The 16,772-nt window shown below is 41.6% G+C and overlaps 1 protein-coding gene across 3 annotated transcripts in view; it reads left to right on the top strand.

Annotated features, from left to right (window-relative positions):
• Positions 1-13,123, top strand: part of SEL1L2 (SEL1L2 adaptor subunit of ERAD E3 ligase) — a 68,734-nt gene extending 55,611 nt beyond the window's left edge. The window contains exons 13-17 of one of the 3 annotated variants that reach the window (XM_033095029.1): positions 632-797; positions 906-980; positions 5,086-5,258; positions 11,957-12,078; positions 12,231-13,123. In XM_033095029.1, the coding sequence (XP_032950920.1) occupies positions 632-797; positions 906-980; positions 5,086-5,258; positions 11,957-12,078; positions 12,231-12,354 (660 nt within the window). In that variant the 3' untranslated portion in view covers positions 12,355-13,123. Of the gene's footprint in view, positions 1-631; positions 798-905; positions 981-5,085; positions 5,259-11,956; positions 12,079-12,184 lie in introns of all 3 variants that reach the window. The other 2 variants (XM_033095031.1, XM_033095030.1) reach the window with 2 other exon arrangements.
• Positions 13,124-16,772: the final 3,649 nt, after the last annotated feature.

Here is a 16,772-nt window from a genome sequence, read left to right as displayed (position 1 = left end):
CCGCTGCACCAATATAAATACCTCCATGTTGCAATCTGGCTTTTCTGAAACTCATTTCAAAAGCTGCCAGCTAATAATCTATCTTTAGATTCGCTCCTTTGCCAACTTCCTAATGAATTATGTATGGCTAACCTCTTTTGGTTACATAAGGGCTATTCAGCTAAGTTGACGTTTGTCCCCATAGAACTCTGCACAGTTCCCTCACGGTTATGTCACCTACACCCTCGGGCACTGTCTTCCCTTCATTCTCTCCTTTCCACATCAGCGGGGTCTTATAACTCGCCCTCCCAGAGCAGCAGTGCCCAGAAAGGCCCTTTTTTATAAATAGAAGTCAATACATTCTTGTTCTGCCAAATAGCCTTCTAGTCAGGAAAGTTTATTACACAAACATGAAATAAGCCTCAGGAAGTTTCAGCTCAAGACGAAAAAAAAAAAAAAGCCACACTTGTAATCTTGGTGTCTATGAAAGGTATTAACTCTTAACTCTATGTAATTTGCAAAAGCCATGCTTTAGACCGGAAATTCTTGCCTGACCAGCTAGCAAGGAACTGAAGACGGCTGTCATTTATTTTTTCCCTGGAATGAAGTATATTGGCTAAGTAGTCTGCTTGATTTCTCTTCTCATATACAGCTTTATAAAGGTGTTTGTGAACTAGGCCACTGGGCTGAGAAATTCCTGACAGCATACTTTGCCTATAAGGATGGTGATATAGATTCTTCTCTTGTTCAGTATGCACTGCTTGCAGAAATGGGGTATGAAGTAGCTCAAAGCAATTCAGCATTCATTTTGGAATCGAGTAAGATAAGTTGAAATTCTCTGCAATTCCTTAATCCTACATATGCATATATAACTCTACTATAGGGGTATTTTAAGTCTTCCTAATGGAATGTCTCCTTTTTTTTAGAAAAGGCTAAAATTATTGAAAAAGAGAAGATGTATCCAATGGCATTTCTCCTATGGAATCGAGCTGCCATTCAAGGTACAGAACTTAGATAAAAATGAGCACATACCTGGTGCCCATCTGTTATTATTCACCTGATTTGCACCAGCTGAGTTCTTGGGCACATGAGCAGAAAGGTACAACATATAAAGTAGGTGGTATTTCAAACTGTACTAGTGTTAGGGTCAGTCTTTGGTTAGAGGTTATTTCTAGGAATTTCTTTTCTTTGTTCTTCTCAAGGTCCCCATTTTAGCAAACCATACAAATTTTTCTGTGGCTCTGTCTCCATAGCACCAGACAGCTGTTTGAAACATGACAGTTTTACTCAAAAAACCAATTTTCTTGGTCTGGCTTCAGTCACTCATTTGCTGAGTTTTATTTTATTTTTTCAACTTATCAGAGGTGTGACTGATGTCTCAATGAGTTTACAGGTAAAACTACTTACAGATCTAAGACTTGTTTGATTTCTCTTTTAAAATATCACATTGATGATTACCACAAACTTCAGATCTTTATTATAACAATTAGCACATTAGCATCAGGAAAAAAAAAGCCCAAACCCAGAGTTAATGAGCAAGTTCCTCTCCCCTTTCCTGGCGTTCCCATGCCCTGCTTGTAGGAATCATGTGTGATAAGGAACACAAGACAGCATTAGTGGGAGGGCCTTGGCAGGTGGCATTTGCATCATTATGTTTCATTCCATTCTTTCCCTAAAAGTATGTTACTAAGAGCAGAGAGATACTGCAAAGCTGTCACAATTGGCATTTGGATATATGAGGAACTCTCTTGCAGTAAGAGAGCAATTTTACTTCCAATTAAGTTTCTTGAAACCGTCTCACGCTAAGGCCAAATCACCCTTTTGTACAAGAAGTGAATGGGATGAAAACTTATCCTCAGCTGCTGCTAACATGAGGCAGAGGAAAACGTCACGGTGGTGCCTTCTCACCTCCAGCTGAGCTGGTAACACAGCAAGTAGTAAGCCATCCATGCAATTTTAGTGACATATGTCTTTGAAAAAGAAAAGTCTCTTTTCTAAAGGCAGTAAAGACCTTGTTTAGAGTGGCGAGACCACACCAGCAACCTCTTAGCTCTAGCAGATTAGCTCAACTCCAACGAATACAGGTTTATTCCAGGCCAGGTTTATTCTCTGCTCTTAGTAATATAATTTTAGGGAAAGAATGGAATGAAACATAACGATGCAAATGCCACCTGCCAAGGCCCTCCCACTAATGCTGTCTTGTGTTCCTTATCACATATGATTCCTACAAGCAGGGCATGGGAACGCCAGGGGATGGAAATTTCACCAAGGAAAAGAGCCATTGAAAATGAGGGGACATTAATATTAAAGATGTGCTTCCTGAGTGGCTCAGTCCACACCCTGAGACTGTGAAATCGAAGGGGCAATCCTGACCACTGTCAGGTGACACCCTGGGAGCCTGTCAGAATTACCACATGCCCCCAATTAGGTCTCTAATTAGGGTGAAGTTGACTACTCTGGAAAACCTGCTTGTGCATAGCCTTCCATTCTCAGCAACTTGAGGGGTCCTGCTGACTACTTATTAAGCTTGAAAACACCCAGAAAGCCTGTCCTTTTGTGGTTATGGCCCAGAAGGGATCTTGGGGTCAAAGGAAGGCAGCTTTGTGCAAAAGCAGAGATGGAGTAGGTTTCTCTCTCGGGTTCCTGGGGCCTCTTGCCTCTCCAGCCCATTTCTATAAGGTCTTGCCTACCTGTACATTTTGATGTACCTGGGGAACAAGCCCTGATAACGAATGTCCATGGCAGCTTAAGAATTTTATGACGTTACCTCGACTCAGAGCTAAAGCTAGATCATAGCATTATATTTTAATAGAGGATTCTAGAAGATTAGAAGAACTTCAGTACCCAAGGAATCAATTCCAAAGTATTTTAAGCATTGCACTAGGCCAAATGGAATTTGGAAGGAGTCCTATAGCCCTAAGGCTTTTCCAATCAAGCCTAGACTATGCTACAGGGATTGGCCACAGCTGAGATGAATGTTCTACAGCAGCATTCCCTCATCTTTTCAATCAACATTGTCCTTGTGAATGGAAATATGGACCCCAAAAAGATCCTTAGAGGTCATCACTAAATGGCCTTCAAAAGACTCAAATCCCATATCTTAAAATGTCACATGAATTTTTTTCTACTGAATATATCCATGTTTGTTGGAAAGTAAGATTCTAATATACTTAACATCTGGGGAAAGTATTTTCTAAAAAGTTTCCTATCCTGTCTATCCATTCATTCTATAAATACTTACAAGTACTTATCAAGTACCAAGCTTCAAAGTTCTTGCCCCCATGAGAGAGAGAGAAAATAAAGTGGTAAACAAATAAGATCAAAGTGAAGGATATAAAACATGGAGATGAGATAGATAACTCCTGGGGTGGGGGCTGAAGGGATGCTTTAGACAAGGCAGTCAAAGAAGGCCTCCAGAAGGGAAATGACATTTGTAGTGAGACCTGAATAATGAGAAACCAGCCACATGAAGAGTCATAGAAATTCCAAACATGCCAGGCAGAGGGACTTGAAAAATCTTAATGCAGGGATTTTGACATGAGAATGAGCTTGAGCTTGGTGTTTTGAAGAAATAATAAGAAGGCTAGAGCATATCGTGCGTGACCTGCGATAAGAATAGTCAGAGAGGCAGAAGATAGATAAGACACTACTTGTAGGTCAGGTAAGTATGGATATTATTCCAAGTGCAAAGTGAAGCACTTGGGGGATCTGGCACAGGGAATAACATGATTTGATGTGATGTTTTTAAAAGATCATCTTGGCTGTTGTGTGGAGAATAAATTGAAAAGATCAAAGAATAGTTTAGAGGCTACTGTGGTATTCCAGCCTTGGACTAGTATTTTAAATACATCTCTTCCAGAATGTTTTAAAGGAAGAACCAATAGCACTTGCTGATGGATTCAAAGATGAAAGTGAGGGGAAACAATTGAGAATAATTATCCTAGATTTATGACCTGAACAATGGTGATGCCCTTACTGAGACAGGGAAGGCACTGATGATTTTGTCTGGGGGAGGGAGTAGCAAGATGTTAGGAATCCCTGTTGGATGTTTAAAGTTTGAGATCCAAGTAGAGAAGTCAATAAGGCAGTTATAAGAGTCTGGGGCTTGAGGAGAGACAGGACTATAGATGTAAATTCAGGAATAGTAAACATAAAGACAGCCACAGAACTAGATGAGATTACCTAGAGAAAGAGGTGAGATAGAGGAGAGAGGTGAAGGGGTGGGGAAGGGAGAGAGAAGAGAAAATAAGGGAGAGAACAAATGAAAAAAGAAACTGAATAGCAAGCCCTTGATATTCTAAAAGTTAGAAGTTGGGTAGAGGAGGAATCAGGCAAGAGTTTGAAAGGAAAAGGCCTACGAGGCAGGAGGGAAATCAAGAGAATGCAATGTCACTGATGCCAAGATAGAGCCAGTGATTCCAGTGCTGCTTAGAGGTCCAGTGAGATCAGGATAGGGAAGTGGCCAATGGATTTGGCCCATGGAAGTTAACGACCACCTTGAAAATAGCAGATTTATGGAGGGAGGGGAGCAGAAGCCAGATTGGAGTGGGTTGAAGAATATTTGGGAGATGAAGCTTTGGAGTTGGTGAGTGTAGAACACACTTTTGAAAAGGCTGAGTGTAAAGTGAACAGAGAATTGGGGAGTAGTTAGAAGGAGACACCATGGTATAAAGAAAGGGTTTTTCTTTATAGAAGATACCAACTGTGTTTGAATAACTGATGGGATTGATTTAGAAAAGAGGGAGAAACTGATGATGCAGGAGAGTAGGGCTTCCGAAGTGGAGTCTGAGAACAGGAGGGGTGGGATCCAGTTTCCCAAGAATTGACCTACTACCTTCAAGAAACAAATTTTAAAGGTAAAATTCATAATTTTTATTCTTGAAGAACATTTGTACTATGAGAGTTATACAGAGAAGACAGCCAGCACTGAGTGTTATATTTTATATTCCATAAATTATATGTAATACTGATTCTAGGATTTAACACTGATTCTGAGAGGGTTTTTTTTGTTTGTTTTGTTTTGTTTTTTACTATTGTCATTAGGTTGAGTTACTGGGAACTACACGTGAATCATTTGGGTTCTTTTCTTTCTAATATTTCTACCAGGCAATGCATTCGCTAGGATAAAAATTGGAGATTACTATTACTATGGCTATGGGACTAAAAAAGACTATCAAACAGCAGCCACACATTACAGCATTGCAGCGGACAAACACCACAGCGCACAAGCCATGTTCAATCTGGCCTATATGTATGAACATGGATTAGGTATCGCAAAGGTAATTGTGTTGGTAATAATCCAAACCTAGTAATGGCAGCTCTATGGGAAGGGAAAATATACACGTTTTGCATTTCATTGATGTCATCAAAACGTAAAGGAAGGGAGGCAAAGACTTACCATTTGCTGAGTTGTCCTATGTGCCAACACATCTTACTTTAATAATAACCTTGTGAGGTAAAAGTTATTTTCTCCATTTATACGTAAGGATATAACTTATGAGTAGAATAAATCTAGTCTAGGCCAATTTGATTCATAAATTCATGCTTTTCCCAGAAATTCTGGTGGGCCCTACCCTGACTCCCTTTTACCTCCGGGACTTTTCCACTAAAATTTCCATTGATTCTCAAGCTCTCAGTAACAAGGAGAAAGTGGGAATGAGGTCAGAGCTGGATATCAAAGTGGCATTAATCCAGAAATGTCTACGAAACACCCAGTGTGTACATGACAGTGTTGTGCACTCTAGGGAGGCCAAGAAAAAGAGTTCTCCATCCTTCAAAGACTACACATGCCTTGAGGAGATGAGGCATATTCATTAAGAAAACTAGCTAACTAAACAAGGAGATATTGGATAAATCTCTTACACAGTGAGTATAACTATGGCAGAAGACGGCATTGCCATCTGACAAGGTGATAAAGGCTTAGTAAATATCAATAATGACAGTAGCAAGGTGTTGGTTTGTTATGTGTACTATGTCATTTAAATCAGACCACCAACTCAATGACGTAAGCCCTAGAATTGTCCTCAACGTTAGCATCAGGAACTGAAGGGCAGAGCTTAAGTCCCACGGCCGTTTGCAGAGTTTATCAGTAGTGGTATCACAATTTGAACACAGGCCTGTCTGACCTCATATTTTTGCGGTGAGAGTGGGCCCTAAATTGAGTCATTCTTAGGTCTCAAGAATATATTTTACTTCAGTATGTATATTTCTGGCTGCATTTCGAGAGCCAAATATAAGGGGGCTTATCAGCTTTTCTGTGCTCTTTTCTTCCAGTTGTTTTAGTAATCATTGGTAGGGAATTTTCTATCTAGCAACTGCTAAAGGTGTACACTGCAACCAAGGGTGACACATTCAGGTCCTGACAATCCAGCGGTGGTGATCCCTGCCTTCCTGTGGCCTGCCTTTTGGCTGATCACTTTACATCAGACCCTGCACCCTAAGCAGTAGGAAAAATGTCAAATGCAAATCCAATGTGTTTTCCCCATTCCTAGCGGCTGCAAGCTTCCTACGTTTATAAATTTGGGGAGAGGAGGACTGCGTTGTGTAGCTACATTAGATGATTCTTTGGATGTCATTTAGCCACACCTCATTCCCCTCCAGCTGTCATCCACATCTGTAAAACAGAACGGGTACCTCCCCTGCCCCAGGCTTTGAGGTTAAGATGAATAAGCCTTTGTGAAAAGGCTTTGTAGTCAAACAGTGCACGGAATGACTGTTATTTAGATCAGAAGAGAATTTGAATGACTGCCAAGTAAGGCTTCAATAAGATTAAAGCTTTTGTTCCTCATTCCCCATGCAAAACAGAACAATAATGGTGAGAGGAGCACTGTCTGTATAAAGGATAAAAGTGACCCCACCCCATGGATTAAATTCAAATTAACTCTTCCGCCCCCAGTAATTCAAGAAGGACTCTGAACACTGGGCCAACTATGCAAGAGAGGACACTGCCAGCTGGCACCGGCTGGCCAGCTGCATCAGTATTTGGTTTTCCTTCTTGGAGTCACTGCTGATTGCTCTCCTAGGCACTTTCTTCACAATGTCAAATAGCAGTTGTCCAGACATACATTTCATACTTTTAGAAAAAACTTTGAAGTTTCTCTCCGGCCACATTTCTGTTTTTTTGTCAGGGTTCCTGTTACATCATGGGTAGTTCATTTTGATCAGTCTCTCTCAGTTATAGATGTATTTATTTCCTACCGAAAGTCTCTACATGGAAAAAACAAAAAGAAAAACCCCAAAACTGTGCTTCATCTCATACCTGGATATGGGAATATTAGATTTAGTTAATGTGGGGCCATTGCTCTTTGTCCTTATTAATTTCTTTTGTTTAGCAGTTGGAAAATAATAACCAGTACCCAGGTGCCACGTTTATTAACCTTGTTATCTCATAGAGTAATAAGGAGATACCACCTTTTCTAATTCTTAAAATGAATATGCTAATAATTAAAAGCCTGAAGCTTGTTCCAGTGATGGTTAACGAGAGCCAAACAATTAGAACAGGCTTTTCACAGCACGTAAATTGTGGAGTAATTAAGAATTTCTTCAGCAAGCCACTTCACAATCCTCTTTATTAGTTAATTCTCACGCAAAACGGGGGGAGGATAAGAACAATATCATTGTTAGGATTTCTCTGAGAATTGAAAAACGTGTGGTGTGGAATCAGGTTTTGCAAACTCTGTCTTTAAGCCATCTGGGAGAAGTGAAGTATAAATCGACTGTTAGTAAATCAATGTAAAATAATGGGTCCTTGGGGCGGCCGGTTGGCTCAGTGGGTTAGAGCGCAGTGCTCATAACACCAAGGTTGCCAGTTCGATTCCCACATGGGCCAGTGAGCTGCGCCCTCCATAACTAGACTGAAAAGAATGACTTGACTTGGAGCTGAGGGGTCCTGAAAAAACACACTGTTCCCAATAAAATTTATAAAAGAAAAGAAAAGAAAAGAAAGAAAAAAAATGGATCCTTGTTGTTCTCATCCACTTTTAGGCAAAGACATTGAGCATAGGGTGATGCAGGTGAATTATCCTAATAGCTTCACTGAGAAGCATCTCTCTCCCCGATTCCTGACTTCTCATTAAGTTCAGGACAAACTGTGGCCCAGGACTGACTGCAATATTGTTCTGGGAACACAAAGATACTACCTAGTGGTTAAGTGAGCAGGCTAGGAGCAGACTACCTGGATTTCAGTCTCAGCTCTGCCACTTAACAAATTACGTGGCTTTGGGTAAGTGATTTAACCTCTCTGTGCCTCAGCTTCTTAATCTTTAAAATGGAGTTAATATCATCTGCCCTATAGAATGATCATGAGGTTTAAATAAATGACAGTGATGACTGGTATGCAGTGAAAGTATGTAATAAGTATTAGCCATTACTATGAAACGCAGTGCAACCATGAGAAATAAAATATTACAGACTGAAGAATATCTTAGGAGATGGTATAATTGTTGGAAACATATTGTTTGGTTAAGAAAGCAGAAGACAAATATTATACGAAGTGAAAAATTCCTAAATTAAAAGAATGTACATAAGAATATATGTAAAAATGCTGAATGCTGCTAGGATGCATATGAAATATTACCAGAACTTACCTCTGCACAGTGAAATTGTCGGTGGTTTTTAAAAATTTGTTAAGCTCTAGATTTTCTAAGTTTTCTCTAACATATAGTATATTTATAATAAGAAAACAAAAATTATACAAAAAACTACCTCCTCCAAGTATAAGAAATTTCTGATGACACCCAAAGTTTTGGGGCTGGAGAACTCCTGCATCATGTAATTGAACTATTTTCATAAACCATATGCTTTATTGCTGGAGAATTCTGTATCTTTGAATTATAAGAAACTCTTTTGAATATGTGGGCATTGGGCAGTACTTTGGCACACTTGACATTTTAGTTAGAAACATTTTATTTAAGAAGGGTCTGTAGATATGTTTACATAATCTCCAAAATCACCAAATTTAAGGCAAAATAAATGCAACTGTACCATAAAAAAGTTTAATGTAAGTGGGTTAGTTGTGCAATGGACTTATTTAATGAACCCTGACCATTATCAAAAAACTATCAAGAGGAAATTTTTTGTTTGAACTATTTGGATTTATTACTAAATAACATAAAGAAGAAGGAGTCTTTTTTTTTCCTTTTTCTTTTTCTTTTTTTAAGGAGGGCACAGCTCACAGTGACCCATGCTGGTATCGAACCGGCAACCTTGGCGTTATTAGCACCATGCTGTAACCAACTGAGTTAACTGGCCACCCTAAGGAGTCTTTTTTAGAGTCTAGTAATAAAGTTCTTTTATATACATTGCCCTAATTAGCCACAGGAATTTCTTTGGAAATTTTAAAGAAAGATTTTCCTATCTACCCAACCCCCCACTGCAAATTGTGAGGCTGCCTGGTTAGAGAATGAGCTCATCCCACTTTAACGATACTTTTCGAAATTTTTTATTATAAATCTAGTGACTGAATTGTGATAGTTGTGCCCCAAAAGATAAATTAATAACTATTTCCTGACTCAAATAAGAAGGAATGCCAGAGATTTTGACAAATCTCTGCCTTTTCCTGAACTATTCAAGTCAATATAACTTTCACATGTGGGGGGTTGACATAGCCGTTACATTCTTCAGGGTGCTTTCAAATGAGCACCCACTGAATTTGTTGGAATTAGAGGCACAAATTAGAGTTTTTATGACATCCATTTCCTCTGTTGCCCAGACGATTTGTTCATAACAGTCTCCTGAATTTTAAGTTTGTTAAGCAAAAACATTCCTGTTTCTCCAACAAATCAATTTACCAGACCGCAAAGCTTTAAGAAAATTTAAGAAATGAGAAGCAGAACACAACTGAGAGAGGACATCGCCTAAGAAACGGTCTAGCAGAGGCCTCAAGGATTCATAACTATTGAACTCTGTATTGAAGTTCTGGGAGATGGAGAGGAACAACAAAGTGACCCTGATGACCAACATTTGTGAAAAATCTCTCTTCTTCCCCTTCTTTTGAAAATAACCCACAGATGGGCCGGCCCCGTGGCTTAGGCAGTTAGAGCTCCATGCTCCTAACTCTGAAGGCTGCCGGTTCGATTCCCACATGGGCCACTGGGCTCTCAACCACAAGGTTGCCAGTTCAATTCCTCGAGTCCCGCAAGGGATGGTGGGCTCCGCCCCCTGCAACTAGCAACAGCAACTGGACTTGGATCTGAGCTGCGCCCTCTGCAACTAAGACTGAAAGGACAACAACTTGACTTGGAAAAAAAAAGTCCTGGAAATAGACACTGTTCCCCAATAAAGTCCTGTTCCCCTTCCCCAATAAAAAAAATAAATAAATAACCTATAGGCACCCAAGCAAAGTACAATTCTGGGGCTGGCCCAAGGCCCTTCAACCTTTAAAAGCAACTCTACTTAGACTTTTCATTACTCTGCTGGGAAACAAAGAAAAAAATAAAGCAAACAAAAACAAGCCATAAGTAGGTGGAAATTAAAGAAAAAATTGTTTAGTGCCATGACATAATTTAAGGTTAAAAATCAGTCCCTAAAATATAGTATGTCCTTTGCGGAATCAAATTCCAGCCTGAGAACCAAAACAGTCCATTCATTCAACAAATATTACCATCGTCTTACCATGTCCGTAGCATATCATAAAGCACTGGGAATTCAGGGGTGAGCAGGTAGTCCAAGTCCTTGCCTTCAAGGACCTGGAGACAGACAAATTCTATAACTTCAGGTATGATAAGTGCTGTTGAGAAAACTAGGAATTTTAAATATTTGTTGTGGGGACAGAGCCAGGAGTGCAGTTTCCAGGCTCTCGGCCTCATGTGGAAAGGTGCTCACTCAAGTAGTAAATGGCCATCAACTGTGATTGGATGGCCATCAGCTGTGGCTAGTTGGCCGTCAGCTGTAACCAGTGAGCCATTGGCCACTAATGTAACTGCTGTGGCTACGCTAACAGCAAAATGGAGGCTAGCGAGATGGTGGCTGGCAAGCACGGATTGCAATTAGCAGGGCGGAGTGCAGTTAGCAAGGGGTTGGTTGGTTGGCAGAGAAATGGACGGCAGGTTGCGGATCGTGTGGCTCCTGCTCCCTGTGTCTCCAACACAGCGGGAATACAGTGGTATGACTTCCCTATCTATGGCTCCGTGGGTGTTCCTTTTTGGCCTCAAGGTATCCTGCGTTCTTGTGCGGGGAGCGGGAGCTGAGACTATGCATGACACTTGTTACTATCTGTATTACTTGTTTTAGGGAACTGTACTGTTGGTGCCGAGTGTTCTCCTGCTTTCATTGGAATCTAACCTAATATTGAGTCTATGTGGTATTCAAGAAAGCGTTTTGAAGATGGTGCTAGTTTCCTATGGCTGCTGTAACAGATTACCACAGATTTAATAAATGTTATCTCACAGTTTCTGCAGGTCAGAAGTCTGGGTGAGCTTGATTGGGTCTTCTGTGTAGCATCAAAAGCTAAAATCAAGGCTGTGTTTCTTCCTGGGAGCTCTGAGGAAGCACCCACTTCCCAGCTCATTCAGGTTGTTGGCCAAATTCAGTTTCTTGCACTTGTTGGACTGAAGGCCCACATTTCTTGTTGGCTGTCTGCATTTCTTCTCATTCTTTTTATGTGCCCTCCAGCAATCATGTGTTGAGTCCTTCACATACCTGGAATCTCTGACTTCTCCTTCTGCTACATCTGACATTCTCTTCTATCCTCAGCCCTGAGAAAACTCTGTGATTAAGGGCTCATGTAATTATATTGAGTCCACCTGGATAATCCAGGGTAATTTCCCTATCTTAAGGTCTGTAACCTTAATTACGTTTGCAAAGTCCCCTTTGCCATGTAAACACACTCGTAGGTTCCAAGGAATAGGACGTGATCCTCTGTGGGGGAGCCATTCTGCCTACCACCGATAAATTACAATATTTCTAACAATAGCTTCTGTGTACTTACCCCTAAAGAATGTGTACCCCTAACGAGCATGGGCTGTTCTTCTATTTCTAGGACATTCACACGGCCAGGAGGTTATATGATATGGCTGCTCAAACAAGTCCCGATGCTCACATACCTGTGTTACTCGCCCTCATGAAACTGGAAACGGTGCATTGCTCCAAGATACCCTGTTTGTTAATGTAAGTTTTTTCTCTAATGGGTCCCAAATCTCGGAGAACTCCAATGAGCAACATTGGGAAATGGAATGGAGGGAGATGATGGTTCTGAACAAAGTGGGAGGCTTGGATTTTTTTTTTTTTTTTTTTGACAGAATGTCTCTTGTCAGCAGTTATATAATGCGATGGAAATGGATAAAATTGGACAACACCCTTGGACCATACTGGGATTTATTTGGGATTGGCCTAATTCTGGCGGCGCTGATCTTCTTGCTTAGAAATCGTTACGGGTAAGATCTGGATCATAGGAAAACCTGCTCGTGAGAACCAGTTTACTCCAAGGTATCCTTGCCAAATAAAGAATTCCTCATCAAAATCAAGAGTCTGCTGCAGATTTTCCACACCAGGGCTGTGGTGGAAAATGGACAAAGCTTGGGACTTAGCCGCTGAGAAACCATTTCAGTCTTCCTGGTTAGTTGAGGTGGCCACTCGAGGGGGTGTTCACCTAACACTTCATCACAAACTTGTCATCTTGGTGATCTAATTCTGAGTTTGGTATAAAGACCACCCATTTTCATGTTGTTATAAAAACCTTTCAAGAGGACAAAATGGGTGTCTTGGCTCCTACAGACACACTGAAGTAGGGAGGAGGGGAGCTCAAGGAGGGCAGGAGCAGATCCCTCAGAATCTGATAAAGACAAAAACTACAAATAGATCCTTCATCTTGTGGGAATGATCCTGTGAACCACATCATAAACCCAGTGAGCAAAAGCTCCTGTGGCATGCTGTGCTAGAGGACTGACGTGGACTCCTCACCGAGGCGCCTTCTAGCAGAGCTCCGTTAGCAACTATGTACCATACAACGTCATTTGGGGTCTGTCCACAACCCTTTCTTCATCCCTCTCTGGAATCCTGTTGTATCTGGGGAATCCCCTGTGCAGTACCCATAGAGGGGGATGGTACCAGCCTCCTGGAACAGAAGCTAAAGTGTCCAGTTCTCTCTCCACCCTGACAGGCAAAGCAGGGTCTCAAGACTGGGGGAAGGGTAGGTGAGGAGAGTTCAGGAGGCCCACGACTGATGAGCTTGAATCCCAGCTCCACAACTCTTTAGATATTCGACTTCTCTGAGCCTCAGTTTCCTGATCTGCAAAATGGGAAAAAATAATACCTATATTAGAGAGCTGGTATGAGGATTAAAGATCCACAGGGCGTGGCTTCTAGAATGAACTCCATAAATGGTGGCTTTTAATATTCTTTAAAAACTCATGGCAAATTGTTTGGAATATAGGGACAGCTGAGCTGATAACAAGCTGTGTGGTTTCAGGGCCCTGCAGTCAGTTCTCCACCCAAAATGCTGGGTGTTTTGGTCGGAAAAGATCCTGCTTGCCTACTTAAAATCCAATGTGGGGACAAGAAAGAGTTAATTAATAACATCAATCATAATCAGAAAGCAGAATAAATGGGAGAACATTGGGTTTGGAACCAAACAACCTGGATTTGAGGTCTGGCTCTGTCCGTTAGTAGCTCTATGACTTTGGGCATAATTTCTCCAAACCTCAAGTTTTTCCTCCATAAAATGGGATTAATTTCTACTTCACTGGCATATTGTGAGGCTTAAATAAGCCTAACTTCAAAGTGCTTTTTATGCATTGCACATACACATAGTAGCCACAGTCATTTATTTGTCCATGAACTAATCCTGGCCTGTCTGAGGTCCAGGTGTTTAGAATTTCCTGGAAATGATTCCTGATTTACTAGAGAGTTCCAGTACCAATGGATCCAGACTAACTTGTACAAATGTAAAAGAAAGGAGCAGACATCCAAACCTCAGTTCAGGGCCCGAGGGACAGGCTGGCCATGCAATTCTATATGACAGGTTTCTGGAATGTGCACGTCACACACGAGGATTAGGGTAAAGAGGAAAGTGTGGAAGGCTAAGCAGGTGAGTCCTGGCTCCAAGTCTGGATGACACATAAACTCCTTAGTGGTAAAGTCTGTGGAAGTAGCTGCAGGCAGGGGTGAAAGGGAGACCCTTTTTGTGGCTTGCCGTGTAGAGTAGTACAACACTGCCTGAAATTTAGGAGCAAGGGCAGCATGAGCTGATAAATTTTCCATTTCAGCTAATTGCTCCAAGTAAATGTGAGCAAAGGCCTTGAAAGTATGGCGATTTAGGCTGTTGGAGTCATTCAAATGTCCATTTCTGAGCCTCTTCTCTGGAGTCGCTGCTGGAGCAGTTGTCATCACCGTGGTGCATGAATGGGCACCTGCTGGCACCTGGGCAGTTTCATGATAACGAACCAAGGGAGAAAGAGCCTCCTGCTTATTTCCTGGTTATGACAATCCCACCCCTCCACAGGCACACGAGCCCCTATTCTCTTTCCTGCTTCTGATAGCTTCGAATAAAAACTGATAGCCTATGGACTACAAGGAAACTTAAAAAATCCAATTTTTTTGTAAGTCTTTTTTCCTCTATATTTCCTTCCCTGATTCTTTATGAAAGTGGAGTAGCTGTTCAAGTTGATATTTTTAAAAGTAAAGAATTATTTTTTTCTAGAGCAGTGGTTCACGGTTATTTCATGAGGAACATGTTTTTGGAATTCTATGCTTTCCCCCCAAGTCTTAAATGGTGGGTTTTAACAGGTATGGGTGGGAGTTCCTGGGGAAGAGAGACAAGAGAATAAAGTCCTAAAGGAAGCAGGGTCAGATGGGTGCTGCGTGCTGCAGTCCCATCTCTGGGAATCCCAGAAAGCCAGAGAGGAGGGTGTGGTGAGGCTGAGAAGAGGAGAAAAAAATACACTGTGGAAATCTGCCATGTGCCAGACTGTCTTCTGTTTCTCATTCCATCTTCATGGTGAGGCCAGGAGGTAGATATAACTGCCTCTGTCACACAGGAGGAAACTGAGGCTGTGAGAAGCCATGTAACTTGTTAAGAAAGATCACATAATAATGTGATTACATAATAATAAACAATGAATCTAGAATTTGAGTCCAGAAGTGACTCCAAAATATGTTCTTTCCTCTATATTACTTTTCCAGTTATCTCTTGCTGTTTAACAAACTACTCCAAAATTTAGTGGCTTAAAACAACAGTCATTTTATTATATCTCAGGAATTTGGGCAGGGTGTGCCATGTGATTCTTCTGTTGTGCCATATGGCATCACCAGGTCACTCGTTGGTGTTCACTTCATGGACGGGCTGTTTATAGAGAGTGCAAGACAGTTTTATTCACATCCCTGCACCTTGGCAGGGATGGCTGGAAGATGGCTCAGCTGTGAGTGTTGACCAGATGTGATCTCTTCAACAAGGCAGACAGAACAGTAGTAATTTTTACACGGCAGCTCAGGGCTCTCAGAGAGTGTTCACAGAGACCCAGGCAAAGCTGCAGGTTTCCTAAAACGTAGCCTCAGACACCACTTCTGCCTCATTCTATTGGTCAAGCATTAGACGCCACATCTCAATGGGAGGAATAGCAAAGGATTTGCAACCATGTTTAACCAACCATAAGTATACTGTTTAAACCCTTACCAAAAGTTACATAAATTTCAGTACAAAAATTGGCAGAAGAAAAATGCAGCCCAGACATTGAGCTTCTTATCTTGGAAGACAAGGTGTGGACAGACTAATCAGACCCATGCCTAGCTCTTTGTCTACCCATCCTACAGATTGAAGAAATTCACATGTCTGATTGGACAGAAGAAAAGGTGTCCCTCTGTCATCCTCAGACAGGCACGTGCACATGCGTGGTCGTGCGCGCGCGCGCGCACACACACACACACACACACACACACACACACACACACACTGCTCTATTATTATTTCTCTGCTCTGAGCTTAAGTGACATGAGCAAAGACGTGCCGAGTCCCAGGATGATTGGGACTCTCACCTGAAGTACCCTATGTGCAGGCTCCACTCTGTGTCTCAGGACTCACACCTGACTCGCAGCAACTCATCAGCAACTCAGCGGATGGGAGACCCACCCGAGTCTCTCCACGTCTTCCATCCTCATGCATCTTCCCTTCCCAAACCCACGTCCCTATAAGCCCATCTCCTCTGCCTCATCCCCTAGAACTAAGGTCCTCCTGTGACATGTGGCCTTCAGCATAGGTTGTGGTCAGCATTGCTGTCAGCATCCTGTGTCCTACAATTCTGCTGCCAGATGGGGAATGCAGGAAACTTCACACCCTTGGATCGGGGAGTGGGGAAAGCAGGCTTCGCTGTGGACTGGCCTCTGGATTGGAATGTCTGAAAATATCAGACATCTCTTTTGCACTGAGAAGGTCATTCTCCTGGTAATGTACCTACTAAACCTTATTGTTCAAAAAGAGCATCAGCTCCTCCCAAGCCCTAATATCAGAGCCACTCTCCTGGTTAGTACCTTAGCACTGGGAAGTGCCAGGCCCCTGCTAATGAAGTGTGGGGAAAACCCTTCCAAACTATCCTACTGTTCAGGTAAGGTTCCAAGAGTTACTGATTGGACCCTTACGGCCTAGAAAATTAATGGCTTTACATTTTTTAAATTTAATTTTACATTGTATTTTATGCTATTTTAAAGTACATGATTAGAAAACCCAAAGGTCCCATGTTGCCATAAATCTTCACAAATTATCTACCCATGAATATCGTTTTTATTCCATGGTCAGCAATTTCAATGAGCTTTACCTGAAAATTCTTCCAACTTCTTCTAGGTTCTCCCACTCCCTTGTATTGTTC

The sequence above is a fragment of the Rhinolophus ferrumequinum genome, chromosome 23, assembly GCF_004115265.2.
Source record: "Rhinolophus ferrumequinum isolate MPI-CBG mRhiFer1 chromosome 23, mRhiFer1_v1.p, whole genome shotgun sequence".
NCBI lineage: Eukaryota > Metazoa > Chordata > Mammalia > Chiroptera > Rhinolophidae > Rhinolophus > Rhinolophus ferrumequinum.
The sequence above is the reverse complement of the archived record's forward strand: the minus strand, read 5'-3'. Positions and strand labels throughout refer to the sequence as shown.